The 17,344-nt window shown below is 42.5% G+C and overlaps 1 protein-coding gene and 2 pseudogenes across 1 annotated transcript in view; 2 read left to right on the top strand and 1 right to left on the bottom strand.

Moving 5' to 3' along the window:
- Positions 1 to 16,243, top strand: part of GTF2E2 (general transcription factor IIE subunit 2) — an 80,329-nt gene extending 64,086 nt beyond the window's left edge. The window contains exons 7-8 of the mRNA XM_072776333.1: positions 14,354 to 14,469; positions 15,726 to 16,243. Of these exons, the coding sequence (XP_072632434.1) occupies positions 14,354 to 14,469; positions 15,726 to 15,842 (233 nt within the window). The 3' untranslated portion in view covers positions 15,843 to 16,243. The remainder of the gene's footprint in view (positions 1 to 14,353; positions 14,470 to 15,725) is intronic.
- Positions 2,766 to 14,409, top strand: LOC140605361 (tetraspanin-17 pseudogene; annotated as a pseudogene).
- On the bottom strand, positions 3,781 to 3,858 carry LOC140605552 (U4 spliceosomal RNA; annotated as a pseudogene).
- Positions 16,244 to 17,344: the final 1,101 nt, after the last annotated feature.

Genomic DNA, 17,344 nt, shown 5'->3' with positions numbered 1-17,344 from the left:
ATTGTAATTCTTTAAGTAGAATTGCAAGATCAGAAGAGAAGGCGTATTTTAAAATTTTTCAACACTTTGCCTTTTATGCCTTTTGTAAAGTTTGCACCAATATTTTGGGACCCATTTACCCTTTACAGCAGTATATGAAAAAGTATCCAATTATTTACCATCACCAGTACCAGATATTTTTAGTTGACTTTGCCAGATTCATAGAAAATAGAGATTATCTTGAATTTGTATTTTCTTGCACTGACTTTATGAAATTACAGAAAATCAGATGATTTTGTACCTCTTTCAACTCTACATTTTTTGTTCCTGCATACATTAAAATGTAATTAAATTTGGGATCCTGTGAGATCATGCCTCTAAAATTAGGCACTGCTTTTCATTGTTCATCTTAAAGTATTTATGCAGCTGTGATACATTTATATAGTACATGTAATATTTAAATACTGTAATAGCACTAAGCTAAGGAAAGGCAGGGATTAATGTAGAAATGTTTTATCGCAAAACAATGATATTTAAAAAAGATTTTGGGGAGGGTGGGGGATAGAGGGAGAGGGGAAGAGAGAATCTTAAGCAGGCTGCATACCCAGTGTAGAGCCCTATGTGGGGCCCAATCTCCCAACCCTGAGATCATGACCTGAAGTCAAGAATTAGATGCTTAACTGACTGAACCATCCAGGCGTCCCCATTGAAGAGTTCTTTTTTCATGGATTTTCCTCAGAAAATAGTTTTAGCAAAAGAAAGTAGTTAAATTTAATTTTAATCTACTTTCAGTTCCATTGTGCCGTTACAATTTATATTGTGTATTGTTTTGGTGGTACTAGTATACATATTCTTACTAGACCATTCTGTCACTATTCCAATAGGTATTATTGCTTCTGTGATTGTATCATAAGAGGCTTGAAGTCTATAAGCTTTCTACATGTCAAGTAGAAAGTCACAGTAGTTTCAGTCTTCAAGGAACTGAAATTTTGGGCAGCCCCAGTGGCGCAGCGGTTTAGCTCTAGCTGTGTCTCTCTGAATAAATAAATTAAAAAAAAAAAAAGGAACTGAAATTTTGCGGTGCTACTAATACAGATGCTTGATAAAGAGTGTATTGACTGAAGTTACCTCTGAATAAAAGATGTCTTTATCATATATGTACTTTTATTCTTTTTGCTTATACAGAGAAAAGTATACAGTTGTTATACTGTATCATAGTATCATGTTCTATTATGTGATGCTTATTCTAGATACAGTTATATCATGTGATACTTAACTCTAGATAAACGAAGAATAGTTAGAATTTAACAAGCCATGGGTTAAAATGCCTGAACTATTCTTTTTGGTGTGACATACTTCAACAACTGTGGTAAATTTGACGAATAAAATTCTGGTTTGGTATATATTTTACTTATTTACCTATTTGTGTTTAAAGATTTATTTATTGGGCTGCCCAGGTGGCTCAGGGGTTTAGTGCTACCTTCAGCCCCGGGGCATGATCCTGGGGACACAGGATGGCGTCCCACGTTGGGTTCCCTGCATGGAGCCTGCTTCTCCCTCTGCCTGTGTCTCTGCCCCCCTTCCCCGTCTCATGAATAAATAAATAAAATCTTTTAAAAATATATTTATTTTAGAGGGAGAAAGTGAGCAGGGGGAAGGGCAGAGGAGAGGGGGAGAGAAAATCTCCAGCAGACTCCCCACAGAGCATAGAGCCTGACACAGGGCTGGATCTCACGACCTTGAGATCATGACCTGAGCTGAAATCAAGTTGGATGCTTAACCAGCTGAGCCACCCAAGGCTCCTCTGATACATATTTTTTAAAAATATTCTGTGTTTTCTTGGAATTAGAGTCATGTTATTATTGCTGACTTGGAAGTTTGACCTGAAACTATTTTCTCTCACACAAGCCCAAAGTGAGCAGAGCTAGTTGCATTAATCCCATGGTTCTTTTTTTTTTTTTTTTTAAGATTTTATTTATTTATTCATGAGAATACACAGGAGAGAGAGAGAGAGAGGCAGAGGCACAGGCAGAGGGAGAAGCAGACTCCATGCAGGGAGCCTGATGTGGGACTCGATCCCAGATCTCCAGGATCAGGCCCTGGGCTGAAGGCGGTGCTAAACCTCTGAGCCACCTGGGCTGCCCAATCCCATTGTTCTTTAGCCAAAAAGTGGGGATAGTTGGGGACTTCTGGCTTCCACTTAAAATGGAGAAAGCTGGTCAAGTATTGTTCTACTCTTAGAGTAATAATAATAAGCCCTAAACAGCTGCAAATTTACAGTTTTCTTGAATCTGTCAGAGACCTGAGGTTGCAGCTCTTTCCTGAAATCTAAGGAAAAACCGGCACCTCTGAAAAGATGGGATGCAAGCACTTGTTTACCTGGGACAGACAAAATGAACACCACTCGACAATTATAAAGAACTGCTAAGGGCTTAAATTGTATTAGTAAGAAGATGCAGAATCCTTGGGAGCTGAGAACCCATAGGAGAGAATTCATACCTACTTGCAGGCTATCTTCCATAAATTTTCACTGGATGCTTATGGAAAAGATATAGGGCTGGGTACTGTTGTCTTTAGGCAAGTCTGGAGGAAGGGAATGGTAGATGCTTCTATAAAGACATGAAGCCCTGTCTGAGTCCTTCTGCCTGTCTGCTGTGAGACAGAAACCTTAAACTGCAGAGGTAATGGAACAGAAAGAAAGCCTTCCACCCTGGGGAAGGGGCAGAAATATGTGCTCGACCCCGAACTTTAGCTTAGGGGGTGGGCAGGAACATGGAGAAGGCTACATGCCAGATACCAAGAACATAGTACTTGTCTGTGACCAAGGCTTGATCAGAATTTCAGAGAATCCCACTCCATACCAGGGGAAGAGATGGAGAGGAATGGGTAACTGGAATTCTGTGAGAGTCACAGGAGCTTGGAGGCAGAGAGACCGTATGAGATGCAGCCTAAGTGGAAGACCTAAAACCATAGATTGAGTAGACACTGAGAAAAAAAAAACTCTGTGGCAAACAAGCCTCTTCCCTAAACACAAGGTATGGCTAGAGCAATTTGACCCTGTGGTGCATTATGGGTATCCACAGCAGCAACAGATTCCAGACCAAGCTCATATTCTGACAATAGAATGACTCTACATCCACACACTAAAGGCCTAGCATAAGGAAAGATATGGTCATATCCAGACACAAAGACTATTTATCTCAGTCTCAGCTGTCCTACAGAGGATGTCCTGCGTGCACACATTTACACTCTCTCTCCATGAGGTGTAAAAACAAGGAGAAAAGTGATATAGTATTGAGATGGGAGTTAGAATCCTCAGGACCCAGTTACTGGAAATTGTTAGACATGGAATTTACGATAACTGATTTATATGTTAAGGCCTCTGGTAGAAAAGGCAGGTAACATGCACAATCAGGTAAGATATTTCAAAGGTAGACATTCTAAGAAAATGAAATGAAATTTTTATTTCCTTTTTTTTTATGTCAAAAGACTTTAAAAAAAAATTATTTATTCATGAAGGACACAGAGGGAGAGGCAGACTCCCTGCCAGGAGCTGGATGTGGGACTCGATTCCAGGACCCCAGGATCACACCCTGAGCCAAAGGGAGATGCTCAACTGCTGAGCCACCTGGGAGTTCCTATTTTAAAAGATTTTTATTTATTTAGAGCGAGCACAGAGGGAGAAGGAGGGGGAGAAACAGACTCCTTGCTGAGCAGGGAGCCTGCTGTGGGTTTGATCCCAGGACCCCGAGACTGGGAGCTGAAGGCAGATAGTTAACTGACCGAGCCACCCAGGTGCTCCTGAATGAAGTTTTCAATTAGCAATAATCACGCCTCGGGTAAACCTCATTGGCTACGATACTGCCACTGCACAAAGCTGGTGCTCCTGAATGAAAATTTTAGAAGTGAACAACACTGTAATAGACAAAGAATCCCTTCAATAAGCTCATCATATACTTGGCATAACCAAAGAAAGAATCTGTCAACGTTAACATAGGCCCATTGCAAATTATCTGAACTAAAATGCAAAGAGAAAACTGAATAATAGAACACCCATTGTCTATGAGGGAATAATATCACATGTTCTGAATGTGTAATTCAAATCTTAGAAGGAGAAAAGAAAGAATAGGACAAAAGAAATAATGGTCAAGGATTTTGAAAAAGTAATGGTAGATACCACACTAATAGTCCCCCAAAACAAATAGCAAATAGAAACACCCATGTGTTAATATTCGAACTGGCTGAAAGTTGATGATTAGAAAATACTGAAAGTATAGAGGAAAAAAAGAATTGCTGCAGACTTGTCACTTAAACCTACGGAAACCAAAAGACAGTGCAGGATCAAAAGAGAAAAACTTTCAACCTAGAATTTTCTACCCAGCAAAATCAGTTTTTTTCTTTTTTTTTAAACATTTTATTTATTAGGGAGAATGAACAGGTGAAGGGAAGGGCAGAGGGAGAGGGAGAAGCAGACTCCCCACTGAGCAGAGAGCCCGATGTGTGGCTCTATCCAGGACCCTGAGGTCATGACCTGAGCTGAAGGCAGTTGCTTAACCAATTGAGCCACCCAGGTGCTCCACAAAACCAGTCTTTTAAAAATGAAGGAGAAATGGTTTTTCAGAGTAATATTCTCTGGGTATCACAGAAACGGAGTTAATTCATTGTCATTAGACCTGCGTCACCAGATTCACTAAGGAAATTCTTTCAAGCAAAAGGGATATGATATTAGATAGTAGCCTGAATCTATATAGATAAGTAGGTGTGCTGTAAGTAGAAGATGAATATAAAATTCATGTTTTTCTAATTAAAACTCTTAAAAAATATAATAAAATTTTTTTCTTATCAGTTGAGCTCAAGGGACACCTGAGTGGGTCAGTTGGTTAGGTGTCCCACTCTTTTTTTTTTTTTTTTTTTTAATGATAGGCATACACAGAGAGAGGGGCAGAGACACAGGCAGAGGGAGAAGCAGGCTCCATGCACCGGGAGCCTGACGTGGGATTCGATCCCGGGTCTCCAGGATCGCACCCTGGGCCAAAGGCAGGCGCTAAACTGCTGCGCCACCCAGGGATCCCTTTTTTTAATTTTTTTTAATTTTTATTTATTTATGATAAGTGTCCCACTCTTGATCTCCGCTCAGGTCTTGATCTCAGGGTTCTGAGCTTGAGCTTCGCATTGGGTTCTGGAGCCTACTTAAGAAAAAAGAAAAAGGGTGCTTGGGTGGCTGAGTCAGTTAAGCATCTGCCTTAGGCTTAGGTCATGATCCCAGGGTACTGGGATCAAGCCCCATGTCATTTCCTGTTCAGTGGGGACTCTACTTCTCCTTCTGTGCCGCCCCTACCCCTTGTGCTGTCTCTCTTGCTCTCTCTCTCTGAAATAAATTTTAAAATCTTTAAAAATAAAAAGATAGCAGTATAAAGGAAAAGTAATAGAAATGTATTTTATGTTTACAGCAAATATAGAAGTAAAATTTATGATAGCTGAAAGGTCAGAGGGAAAGATACTATTATAACATCTTTTTATTTTTAAAGATTTATTTATGTTTTAAAATTTTTTTTCTCCAAGATTTTATTTATTTATGAGAGGCACAGAGAGAGAGAGAGGCAGAGACACAGGAAGAGGGAGAAGCAGGCTCCATGCAGGAAGCCCGATGCAAGACTCGATCCCGAATCCCAGATCACGTCTCAGGCCAAAGGCAGACGCTCAACTGCTGAGCCACCCAGGCGTCCCTGTTTTTAAAGATTTTTATTTATTTGAGAAAGAGGAGGAGAAGCAGAGCCCCTGCTGAGTGGAGATTCCCCTCCCCCCCATGCAGGGTCCATCCTACAACCTCTGAGATCACCTGAGCCAAAGGCAGACACTTGACTGAGTCACCCAGGTGCCCCAAGGTTGATTTATTTTAGAGAGGGGGTGTGTGAGTAGGACTGGGGTGGAGGGAGAGGGAGAGAATCTCAAGCAGAGTCCCCACCCACCAAGCATGGAGCCCAACATGGGGATCAGTCTCATGACCTGAGCCAAAATGAAGAGTCAGACACTTAATCAGCTGTGCCACTGAGGTGCCCCCAGTATTGTATATAGCATGTTTACATTATATGTGAACTGGTATAATTTACTTGCGACTAGGCTCTGATTAATTATATATGTATTATAAACCATAGGACAACCACTAAAATTGTTTTCAAAAAAGAAGGAACTATACTTAAAAGTACTGTATTATACATTGGAAAGAGAGTAGATCTTAAAAGTTCTCAACACACAAAAAAAAACTGTGTGTGATGGGTATTACTTTGGTAATCATTTTTTTATATATGTCTATATCAAATGATTGTGTTTTACACCTAAACCTAATACAGTGTTAAATGTCAGTTGTATCTCAATAAAAAAGTATAGTGTGCCAATAGCAAGTATAAAATGTAATCAGAAAAAATAATCCAAATGAACACAGAAATGGAAGGAAAAAAGCAGAAGAGTACCTGGAACAAATAGAAATGGTAAGATGATAGATTTTATTCCAACCATTATTAATAATTATGTTAAATCATTTAACATACTAATTAAGACTTTAATCTGTTTAAACATCCAAAATCATCTGAATACTTTAAATTGTTCAAACATAATAATTGAGACAGATGTAAATTGTCTAAACATAATAATTATGACAGATTTGCAGATTAGAAACAAAAGCAGGCCCTAGTATATACTGTCTATTAGAAACTCTCTTTAAATATGAAGAAGACCTGGGTTAAAAGTAATGTGCTAGCACAGCCCCTGTGGAAAGCAGTATGGATGTTCCTCACAAAGTTAAAAACAGAACTATGTTAGGATCCAGCAATTGCACTACTGGATATTTACCCAGAAGATACAAAAACACTGACTCAGGGGTACATGCACCCCTCTGTTTATAGCAAGATTATTTTTACAATATGGAAGCAGCCCAAATATCCATGGATTTTTTTAAAAAATTTATTCATTCATGAGAGATAGAGAGAGGCAGAGACACAGGCTGAGGGAGAAGCAGGCCCCATGCAGGGAGCCCAACGTGGGACTCGATCCCAGGACTCCAGGGTCACGCCCTGGGCCAAAGGCAGGCGCCAAGCTGCTGAGGCACCCAGGGATCCCCACATACATGGATTGATGAATGGATAAAGAGGATGTGGTATAGCCTGGGCAGCTCTACCCCAGGGTGGCTCATGGAGGGCTGACCAACCCCAGTTCCGGTTGCCGGGCAAGCAGCATCACTTCAAGAACCAGAGGTCGATTGCTATGGGAACTACTTCCTTTTTGGCTTTGACATCTTCTGGGTGCTGGGAGGCCCTGTTCCTGGCCACTGGCCTCTGGGCCTGGGGTGAGAAGGGTGTTCTCCCAACATCTCAGCACTGACCCATCTGGGAGCCCGTGACCCCACGTGGCTGTTTGTAGTGGTTGGAGGCTTTGTGTTGGTGCTGCGCTTTGATGGCTATCTTGGGCTCTCTGGGAGAACACCTTCTTGCTCAAGTTCCTCAGCCTCATTTTCTTCCTGGAGTTTGGCAACAGGGATCCTGTCCTTTGTATTCAAGGACTGGATTTGAGGCCAGCTCAGTTTCTTCCATCAGTAACAGTGTCAAGCCCTGTCAGGAAGACGTTAACCTCTACTGTCTCTTTGCTCCAGAATATTGGTTTTGCTCTGGAGCCAAAGGGCCTAATGGCACTTCAATATCTGTTTCAACTGCACTGACTTGAACCTGAGCGGGGAGCACTGCAGGATCCCCTTCTGCTGCGTCAGGGACACAGCAGAAGAAGTGCTCAGCACCCAGTGTGGTTGCAGGAACCAGCTCAGGCTGGAGTTGGAGCAGCAGGGCTCCACCCACACCATAGGCTGCACGGGCCAGTTTGAGAAGTGGCTGCAGGACAGCCTCCGTGTTGGGGCCGGGCTCTTTGTGGGCATCGCCCTCCCCCAGATCTTTGGTATCTGCCTGGCCCAGAACCTCATGAGTGACATCAAGGCAGTGAAGGCCAACTGGTGAGGCTGCCACACTAGTGCACAGGGAGCTGCCATCTCAGCTATTGTTGGGTGGTAGCTCCTAAGGGCACCAGGAATGCTACAGCTAGGAGGGTGCAGGCCAGACAGAGTGGGAGCTGTCTGCCGTATCCCTGCCCAGGCTGGGACACACTTCTCTGTGCTGGCTGTGTGGGGCAGGCGTGGGGCCTGCTGTTGCCTGGGACATGGCTTCACACAGCTGCAGAGCTGTCTACTCTATTACCTCTGACCTTGGCCCTACCTGGAGCCCACTTTGGCTTCACTGCTTTAGACTTAGACTCTAAAGTGGGCCCAACGTGATCCTGGAGTCCTGGGATCGAGTCCCACATCGGGCTCCCTGCATGGAGCCTGCTTCTCCCTCTGCCTGTGTCTCTGCCCCCACGCCCCTGTGTCTTTCATGAAAAAAATCTTTAGGGGCGCAGCTCCAAGGCGGCTCCAGCAGAGGAAGAGACCCCACGCGGAGGGGACTGCGTGGCTCTGGGAGCAACTCTGAGGGGCTCGGGCGGCGGCTCCGCGGAGGGGGCTGCGCGGCCAGGAGCGCGAATCCAACAGCGCAGCCCCGGGAGCATTGGGCACCGGGGACACAGCCCAGGATCTGGCCTCCCCTCGGGACAGGCAGAGGCCAGGAGGAGGGCCCAGGACAGCGAGGACACTCCTGCCCCGAGCTGAGCAGATCAGTGGTCCCGCCGCCCCCGGAGCATCCAGGCCTCTGCAGACCGAGAGCTCTGGAGCTACTGTGGGAGCTGAATCCGGGGCTCTAGAGCTGGCCGCCGCCACTGCGGTTGTTCCTCCTGGGGCCTCACGGGGTAAACAACCCCCACTGAGCCCTGCACCAGGCAGGGGGCAGAGCAGCTCCCCCAAGTGCTAACACCTGAAAATCAGCACAACAGGCCCCTCCCCCAGAAGACCAGCTAGACGGACAAGTTCCAGGGGAAGTCAAGGGACTTAAAGTATACAGAATCAGAAGATACTCCCCCGTGGTTTCTTTTTTTTTTATTTTTTATTTCTGTTTGCTTCCCCACCCTTTTTTTTTTCCTTTCTTTCTTTTTCTTTCCATTTTCTTCTTTTTTTCTTTTTTTCTTCCTTTTTTCCTTTTTCTTTTTTCTTTCCTTCTCTCCTCTCTTTTTCTCCTTTTCCCAATACAACTTGTTTTTGGCCACTCTGCACTGAGCAAAATGACTAGAAGGAAAACCTCCCCTCAAAAGAAAGAATCAGAAATAGTCCTCTCTCCCACAGAGTTACAAAATTTGGATTACAATTCAATGTCAGAAAGCCAATTCAGAAGCATTATTATAAAGATACTCGTGGCTCTAGAAAAAAGCATAAAGGACTCAAGAGACTTCATGACTGCAGAATTTAGATCTAATCAGGCAGAAATAAAAAAATCAATTGAATGAGATGCAATCCAAACTAGAAGTCCTAACGACGAGGGTTAACGAGGTGGAAGAACGAGTGAATGACATAGAAGACAAGTTGATGGCAAAGAAGGAAACTGAGGAAAAAAGACACAATTAAAAGACCATGAGGATAGACTAAGGGAAATAAATGACAGCCCGAGGAAGAAAAACCTACGTTTAATTGGGGTTCCTGAAGATGCCGAAAGGGACAGAGGTCCAGAATATGTATTTGAACAAATTATAGCTGAAAACTTTCCTAATCTGGGAAGGGAAACAGGCATTCAGATCCAGGAAATAGATCCCCCCTAAAATCAATAAAAACCGTTCAACACCTCGACATTTAATAGTGAAGCCTGCAAATTCCAAAGATAAAGAGAAGATCCTTAAAGCAGCAAGAGACAAGAAATCCCTGACTTTTATGGGGAGGAGTATTAGGGTAACAGCAGACCTCTCCACAGAGACCTGGCAGGCCAGAAAGGGCTGGCAGGATATATTCAGGGTCCTAAATGAGAAGAACATGCAACCCAGAATACTTTATCCAGCAAGGCTCTCATTCAGAATGGAAGGAGAGAGAAGGAGAGAATGGAAGGAGAGCTTCCAAGACAGGCAGGAACTGAAAGAATATGTGACCTCCAAACCAGCTCTGCAAGAAATTTTAAGGGGGACTCTTAAAATTCCCCTTTAAGAAGAAGTTCAGTGGAACAATCCACAAAAACAAGGACTGAATAGATATCATGATGACACTAAACTCATATCTTTCAATAGTAACTCTGAACATGAACGGCTTAATGACCCCATCAAAAGGTGCAGGGTTTCAGACTGGGTAAAAAAGCAGGACCCATCTATTTGCTGTCTACAAGAGACTCATTTTAGACAGAAGGACACCTACAGCCTGAAAATAAAAGGTTGGAGAACGATTTACCATTCAAATGGTCCTCAAAAGAAAGCAGGGGTAGGGGATCCCTGAGTGGCTCAGTGGTTTGGCTCCTGCCTTTGGCCCGGGGCGTGATCTTGGAGTCCCGGGATCAAGTCCCGCATCGGGCTCCCTGCATGGAGCCTGCTTTTCCCTCTGCCTATATCTCTGCTTCTCTCTGTGTCTCTCATGAATAAATAAATAAAATATTAAAAAAAAAAAAAGAAAGGGGTAGCCATCCTTATATCAGATAAACTAAAATTTACCCCGAAGACTGTAGTGAGAGATGAAGAGGGACACTATCTCATACTTAAAAGATCTATCCAACAAGAGGACTTAACAATCCTCAATATGTATGCCCCGAATGTGGGAGCTGCCAAATAAATCAATCAATTAATAACCAAAGTTAAGACATACTTAGATAATAATACACTTATACTTGGTGACTTCAATCTAGCGCTTTCTACACTTGATAGGTCTTCTAAACACAACATCTCCAAAGAAACGAGAGCTTTAAATGATACACTGGACCAGATGGATTTCACAGATATCTGTAGAACTTTACATCCAAACTCAGCTGAATACACATTCTTCTCAAGTGCGCATGGAACTTCTCCAGAATAGACCACATACTGGGTCACAAATCGAGTCTGAACCGATACCAAAAGATTGGGATCATCCCCTGCATATTCTCAGACCATAATGCCTTGAAATTAGAACTAAATCACAACAAGAAGTTTGGAAGGACTTCAAACACGTGGAGGTTAAGGACCATCCTGCTAAAAGAGGAAAGGGTCAACCAGGAAATTAAGGAAGAATTAAAAAGATTCATGGAAACTAATGAGAATGAAGATACAACCGTTCAAAATCTTTGGGATACAGCAAAAGCAGTCCGGAGGGGGAAATACATCGCAATACAAGCATCCATCCAAAAACTGGAAAGAACTCAAATACAAAAGCTAACCTTACACCTAAAGGAGCTAGAGGAAAAAACAGCAAATAGATCCTGCACCCAGCAGAAGAAGAGAGTTAATAAAGATTCGAGCAGAACTTAACGAAATCGAGACCAGAAGAACTGTGGAACAGATCAACAAAACTAGGAGTTGGTTCTTTGAAAGAATTAATAAGATAGATAAACCATTAGCCAGCCTTATTAAAAAGGAGAGAGAAGACTCAAATTAATAAAATCATGAATGAGAAAGGAGAGATCACTACCAACACCAAGGAAATACAAACGATTTTAAAAACATATTATGAACAGCTATACGCCAATAAATTAGGCAATCTAGAAGAAATGGACGCATTTCTGGAAAGCCACAAACTACCAAAGCTGGATCAGGAAGAAATAGAAAACCTGAACAGGCCAATAACCAGGGAGGAAATTGAAGCAGTCATCAAAAACCTCCCAAGACACAAGAGTCCAGGGCCAGATGGCTTCCCTGGGGAATTCTATCAAACATTGAAAGAAGAAACCATACCTATTCTCCTAAAGCTGTTTGGAAAGATAGAGATGGAGTACTTCCAAATTCGTTCTATGAGGCCAGCATCACCTTAATTCCAAAACCCCACCAAAAGGGAGAATTACAGACCAATATCCCTGATGAACATGGATGCAAAAATTCTCAACAAGATACTGGCCAATAGGATCCAACAGTACATTAAGAAAATTATTCACCATGACCAAGTAGGATTTATCCCCGGGACACAAGGCTGGTTCAACACTCGTAAAACAATCAATGTGATTCATCATATCAGCAAGAGAAAAACCAAGAACCATATGATCCTCTCATTAGATGCAGAGAAAGCATTTGGCAAAATACAGCATCCATTCCTGATCAAAACTCTTCAGAGTGTAGGGATAGAGGGAACTTTCCTCAAAATCTTAAAAGCCATCTACGAAAAGCCCACAGCAAAGATCATTCTCAATGGGGAAGCACTGGGAGCCTTTCCCCTAAGATCAGGAACAAGACAGGGATGTCCACTCTCACCACTGCTATTTAACATAGTACTGGAAGTCCTAGCCTCAGCAATCAGACAACAAAAAGACATTAAAGGCATTCAAATTGGCAAAGAAGAAGTCAAACTCTCCCTCTTCGCCGATGACATGATACTCTACATAGAAAACCCAAAAGCCTTCACCCGAAGATTGCTAGAACTCATACAGCAATTTGGCAGCGTGGCAGGATACAAAATCAATGCCCAGAAGTCAGTGGCATTTCTATACACAATGAGACTGAAGAAAGAGAAATTAAGGAATCAATCCCATTTACAATTGCACCCAAAAGCATAAGATACCTAGGAATAAACCTCACCAAAGAGGTAAAGGACCTATACCCTAAAAACTATAGAACACTTCTGAAAGAAATTGAGGAAGACACAAAGAGATGGAAAAATATTCCATGCTCATGGATCGGCAGAACTAATACTGTGAAAATGTCAGTGTTACCCACGGCAATATATACGTTTAATGCAATCCCTATCAAAATACCATGGACTTTCTTCAGAGAGTTAGAACAAATTATTTTAAGATTTGTGTGGAATCAGAAAAGACCCTGAATAGCCAGGGGAATTGTAAAAAAGAAAACCAGAGCTGGGGGCATCACAATGCCAGATTTCAGGTTGTACTACAAAGCTGTGGTCATCAAGACAGTGTGGTACTGGCACAAAAACAGACACATAGATCAATGGAACAGAATAGAGAACCCAGAAGTGGACCCTGAACTTTATGGTCAACTAATATTTGATAAAGGAGGAAAGACTATCGATTGGAAGAAAGACCGTCTCTTCAATAAATGGTGCTGGGAAAATTGGACATCCACATGCAGAAGAATGAAACTAGACCACTCTCTTGCACCATACACAAAGATAAACTCAAAATGGATGAAAGATCTAAATGTGAGACAAGATTCCATCAAAATCCTAGAGGATAACACAGGTACACCATTTTTGAACTCGGCCACAGTAACTTCTTACAAGATACATCCACGAAGGCAAAAGAAACAAAAGCAAAAATGAACTACTGGGACTTCATCAAGATAAGAAGCTTTTGCACAGCAAAGGATACAGTCAACAAAACTCAAAGACAACCTACAGAATGGGAGAAGATATTTGCAAATGACGTATCAGATAAAGGGCTAGTTTCCAAGATCCTCATTAATTACACGGGGAAAAGAATAGCTTCCCGATGGAGAAATCTGAGAGATACCAGCTTAATCGCAACCAGTTTATCAGCCTCAGTTAATGAGACCTTGACATCATGTACCCTTTGGGCTGAGAAGGGCGGAATGTCATTTCTGTGGCCTTATTGTCAAAAATTTATAACCTCAGTTTAATCATGAAGAAGTATTAGACAACCCCAAACTGAAGGCCATTCTTTAAAATGACTGACCCCGGGCAGCCCAGGTGGCTCAGCAGTTTAGTGCCGCCTTCAGCCCAGGGCATGATCCTGGAGACCTGGGATCGAGTCCCATGTCAGGCTCTCTGCATGGAGCCTGCTTCTCCCTCTGCCTGTGTCTCTGCCTCTCTCTCTCTCTCTATGTGTGTCTCATGAAAAAAATCTTAAAAAAAAAAAAAAAGCCCAAACTGTGTAAGAGTTTTTTTGACGCCTCAGTCACTCATCTCCAGATTATTTGGTTTCAAAAGTCTCGTTAACTCTTACAGCTTCTTATCTCCATATACATCTTCGGTCCCTGTCTCCCTTCATGTTGTTCAGAGAATGAACAGGAATTTGTAACTATTTCATTGGAGAGAATGGAGTTTTGGACTAAAAAGAGAATGGCCACTGCAGGGAGTTCTCAGGGACCTGGGCCGGCATCACTAGACTAAGATTAGAATATGACGCTCTGGTCCGTGATGACGTAGTTTGTAGTCTCAGGCCCTCCTGCTGCTCACTGTCCAGCCTTTGAGTGTTCTTTTCTCACTGCCTGTGATTTTAGAACGAAATCTTAAATGTGCTACTTCAGACCAGAGATCATCGTGAGTCCTGGATTCAGTCACAGACGCTATAGCTTGTAAACATCTGTTGTAAAATAACTGCTGTCTTGTTGGTAGAGTTTCAGAAACTCTGGAGGAGTGTCACTGTGGATTCAATGGATGAGGAGAAAATTGAAGAATATCTGAAGCGACAGGGTATTTCTTCCATGCAGGAATCCGGACCAAAGAAAGTGGTATGTAGTCTCTTGGGGGGAAAAAAAAGTGATCCTCTATTCTTTGAACTGTGAGCCTCTCTGAAGAGGAGGTAGTCAGTTCTCCCTTCTAGTTTTTTCTGTGTCCTAATCAGTGATCTTGGTCAGATGTAAACCAGTTCCTGTCTGATGTGTTGGGGGCCAGTGGATCTCTGCCCCCGGATGCTGCTACCCAGGCACGTGGGAGCGTTCCTCGTTACCCCTCCAGCCCTTGTCCCAGCAGTGAGTACTCAAGTCATACTGACTGTCCTCTAGTGCCCATTTGTTCCCTCCTGGTTTCTATTCTAAAAGGACTTTGTTTCATCATCTTGGCCTTAATGGCACTCCCTTCCCCCTCGATCTACCACCCCTGTGGCCTCTATGCCTGGCTCTGCCTTAGCCCCTATCACAACCCCTGTTGTCCTTGTCGGCTTTTAGATTCCTTAGGAACCAGTTACCACGTAGTCCGAAAGCCCCATCAGTGGAGGGATTTATAATGGAAAAACTCGGGAATTGCCTTGTACCTGCTAATTGGTTGTCTGTAGTCCAAGGACGAACCTGGTTTGGGGAACACCCTAACTGTAGCTGCTCTTCCCCTCTCCCTTTCCCTTTTCTACTCTCAGTCTTTGGAACTTGCCTTCTTTGTGATTTTGTGTGTGTATGTGTGTTTATTTAATGAATTTGTAGGACTTCTTAAAAGGCAAGGTGTATTGCCCAGTGATCTCCTTGAATTCGTGGAGTTGTAGCACTTTATGAGCTCTTTTCCTGTTATTGCTTAGTTTGTTGATGTTTTTTTAATCATGTGACTTTAAATTTCAAGTACACAGAAAAGAATGGGGAATAATATTTAACAAATCTTTGTGTGCCCATCCACTCCCCCATTTGGTGTAACTCTGTGTTTAGCCATATTTATGTCCGGTCTTTTTTATTGGTAATGGAGGATGTATTTTTAAGCCTAATGATAGAAATGAAAAAGAACTTTATTGCCTCTTTTGAATCCACTTAGTGTCAAGGATAGTTGTGGGAGGTTTTTGTGTCTGCCTAGTTATCCCAGTGGAGCTGTGCTCGGCACTGTCACTCTGGCCTCGTTTGTGGCTGGGAAGCATACTGGGGAGAGTGGGGAGGCTGGGGTGCATGGGAGGGATTGGCACATGAAGCTGGTCCACCAAGCAGGAAAAAAGGTTTCTGCTCATTGTTAATAACATCCTCACTATTCTGCCCTTCTGAGTAGCTGTTTCTGTTTTTACCTTTTCTTATAGGCCCCTATTCAGAGAAGGAAAAAGCCTGCTTCACAGAAAAAGCGCCGGTTTAAGACCCACAACGAACACCTGGCTGGAGTGCTGAAGGACTACTCTGACATTGCTCCTGGCAAATAGGGAACAGTTTTGTTCATGAGCCAGGAGTTAATAAGTACAAAGTCAAGATCTTTCTTGTTGATGCTGGGCTCTGAGGACGTCTCCCCATGCTACTTAGGACTGAGGGGAGAAGCTGTTCAGTTTACAGAACAAGAGCAAATTACCAAACTCAAAGCTTTCTTTAATTGAATGGGCTAATGAGATATGTGATATTCCCTGTTAACCTTCTGTTACTTCTGGGGGAAAGGCGCTTAGCATGGCATGCAGGTGTCTTTGCTACTTCTATTTCTAAGTGGTTCCTGGTTCCATTTTTCTTCCTTTATTACTTTAGAACAAGTTGGCAGATAAATAGTCTTGAATGCAATATTTGTTTATTCCAAAAGAACATATTTATAATAAAATCATTGTAGAAGGAACTCTAAGATGTTCGTGAATTCAGTTTGTTTCTTTCTGTCCTTGTCAATGGCAGACGGCAGCTCCGGTCTTTAACTCCCACAGGATGCATGTTTGGGATGTTGTTGGAAGACTGATTTGTGCTGTGGTGCCAAGCATGTGGATCTCACAATTGGAACAAAAGACGTGCCTCTTGTTAGCAAATGTGATAATAAAGATACACTATATGTAATTTTTAATATTTATTTTTAAAAGCATAAATTAGTATTTAGCTTCTTGGATTTTGCAAGTCATGGGCTCAAGCCATCTCCAGCAAAGATGGATAGAGTCATCTTGCCAACTTGAACATCATCTGTACACCCTGCGCCAACCCTCATGGAATTTGACCCTGATTTTTTTGCGGGGGAGACTCCCTCTGTCTTCACCTGCTGAACTCATGAGAGCCATTATCAAATATGTGGGTTCTTAGCAGTCATGGTGATTTACAGGAGGGAGGTCTGTGTGGTTATTCCAGCCTTCTATGGCAAACTACAAACTACTTGTTTTCCTTATCTCTGCTTGTCACTTGGGATGGTGGTCCTTTGGGTTGATTCTTACAGTCCTCATATCATAAATTGAAATTGCAGAGGATTATAAAAAAAAAAGATTCAGTGTTCTCAAGAAAGGTGTGATGGTAACCCAGAGCAGGAAGTACTTTATGTAAATGAGCTTTTTTGCTGTTTTAGTTCTTTTTATCCTTTTGATTTATTTCTCATCCATTTATATAGTCCTGTCTTTGTCTCCTCTTTCTTACATCCCAGCCCCCAGACATGGCCCCAGAAGATGTAAAACTGAGGCTCCCCACAGTAATTTAGATTATGGAATGTTCAGTGTGTCTTTGTATCAGGGTTTTGTTTTTTTGGTTTTTTGGTTTTGTTTTTTGCTTGTAAGGAGGAACTTTTAATGTCTAATGACATAAGACTAGTTTTCTTTCTTTAAAAAAAAAAAAAAGGATTTAATTTATTTATTCATGAGAGACACAGAATGAGAGAGAGAGAGGCAGGCTCCATGCAGGGAGGCTGATGTGGGACTCGATCCCGGGTCTCCAGGATCACAATCTGGGCCGAACGTAGTGCTAAACCGCTGAGCCA

This window comes from Canis lupus, chromosome 15 (assembly GCF_048164855.1).
Source record: "Canis lupus baileyi chromosome 15, mCanLup2.hap1, whole genome shotgun sequence".
Lineage (NCBI taxonomy): Eukaryota > Metazoa > Chordata > Mammalia > Carnivora > Canidae > Canis > Canis lupus.
This window is presented reverse-complemented; position numbering and strand designations above follow the sequence as displayed.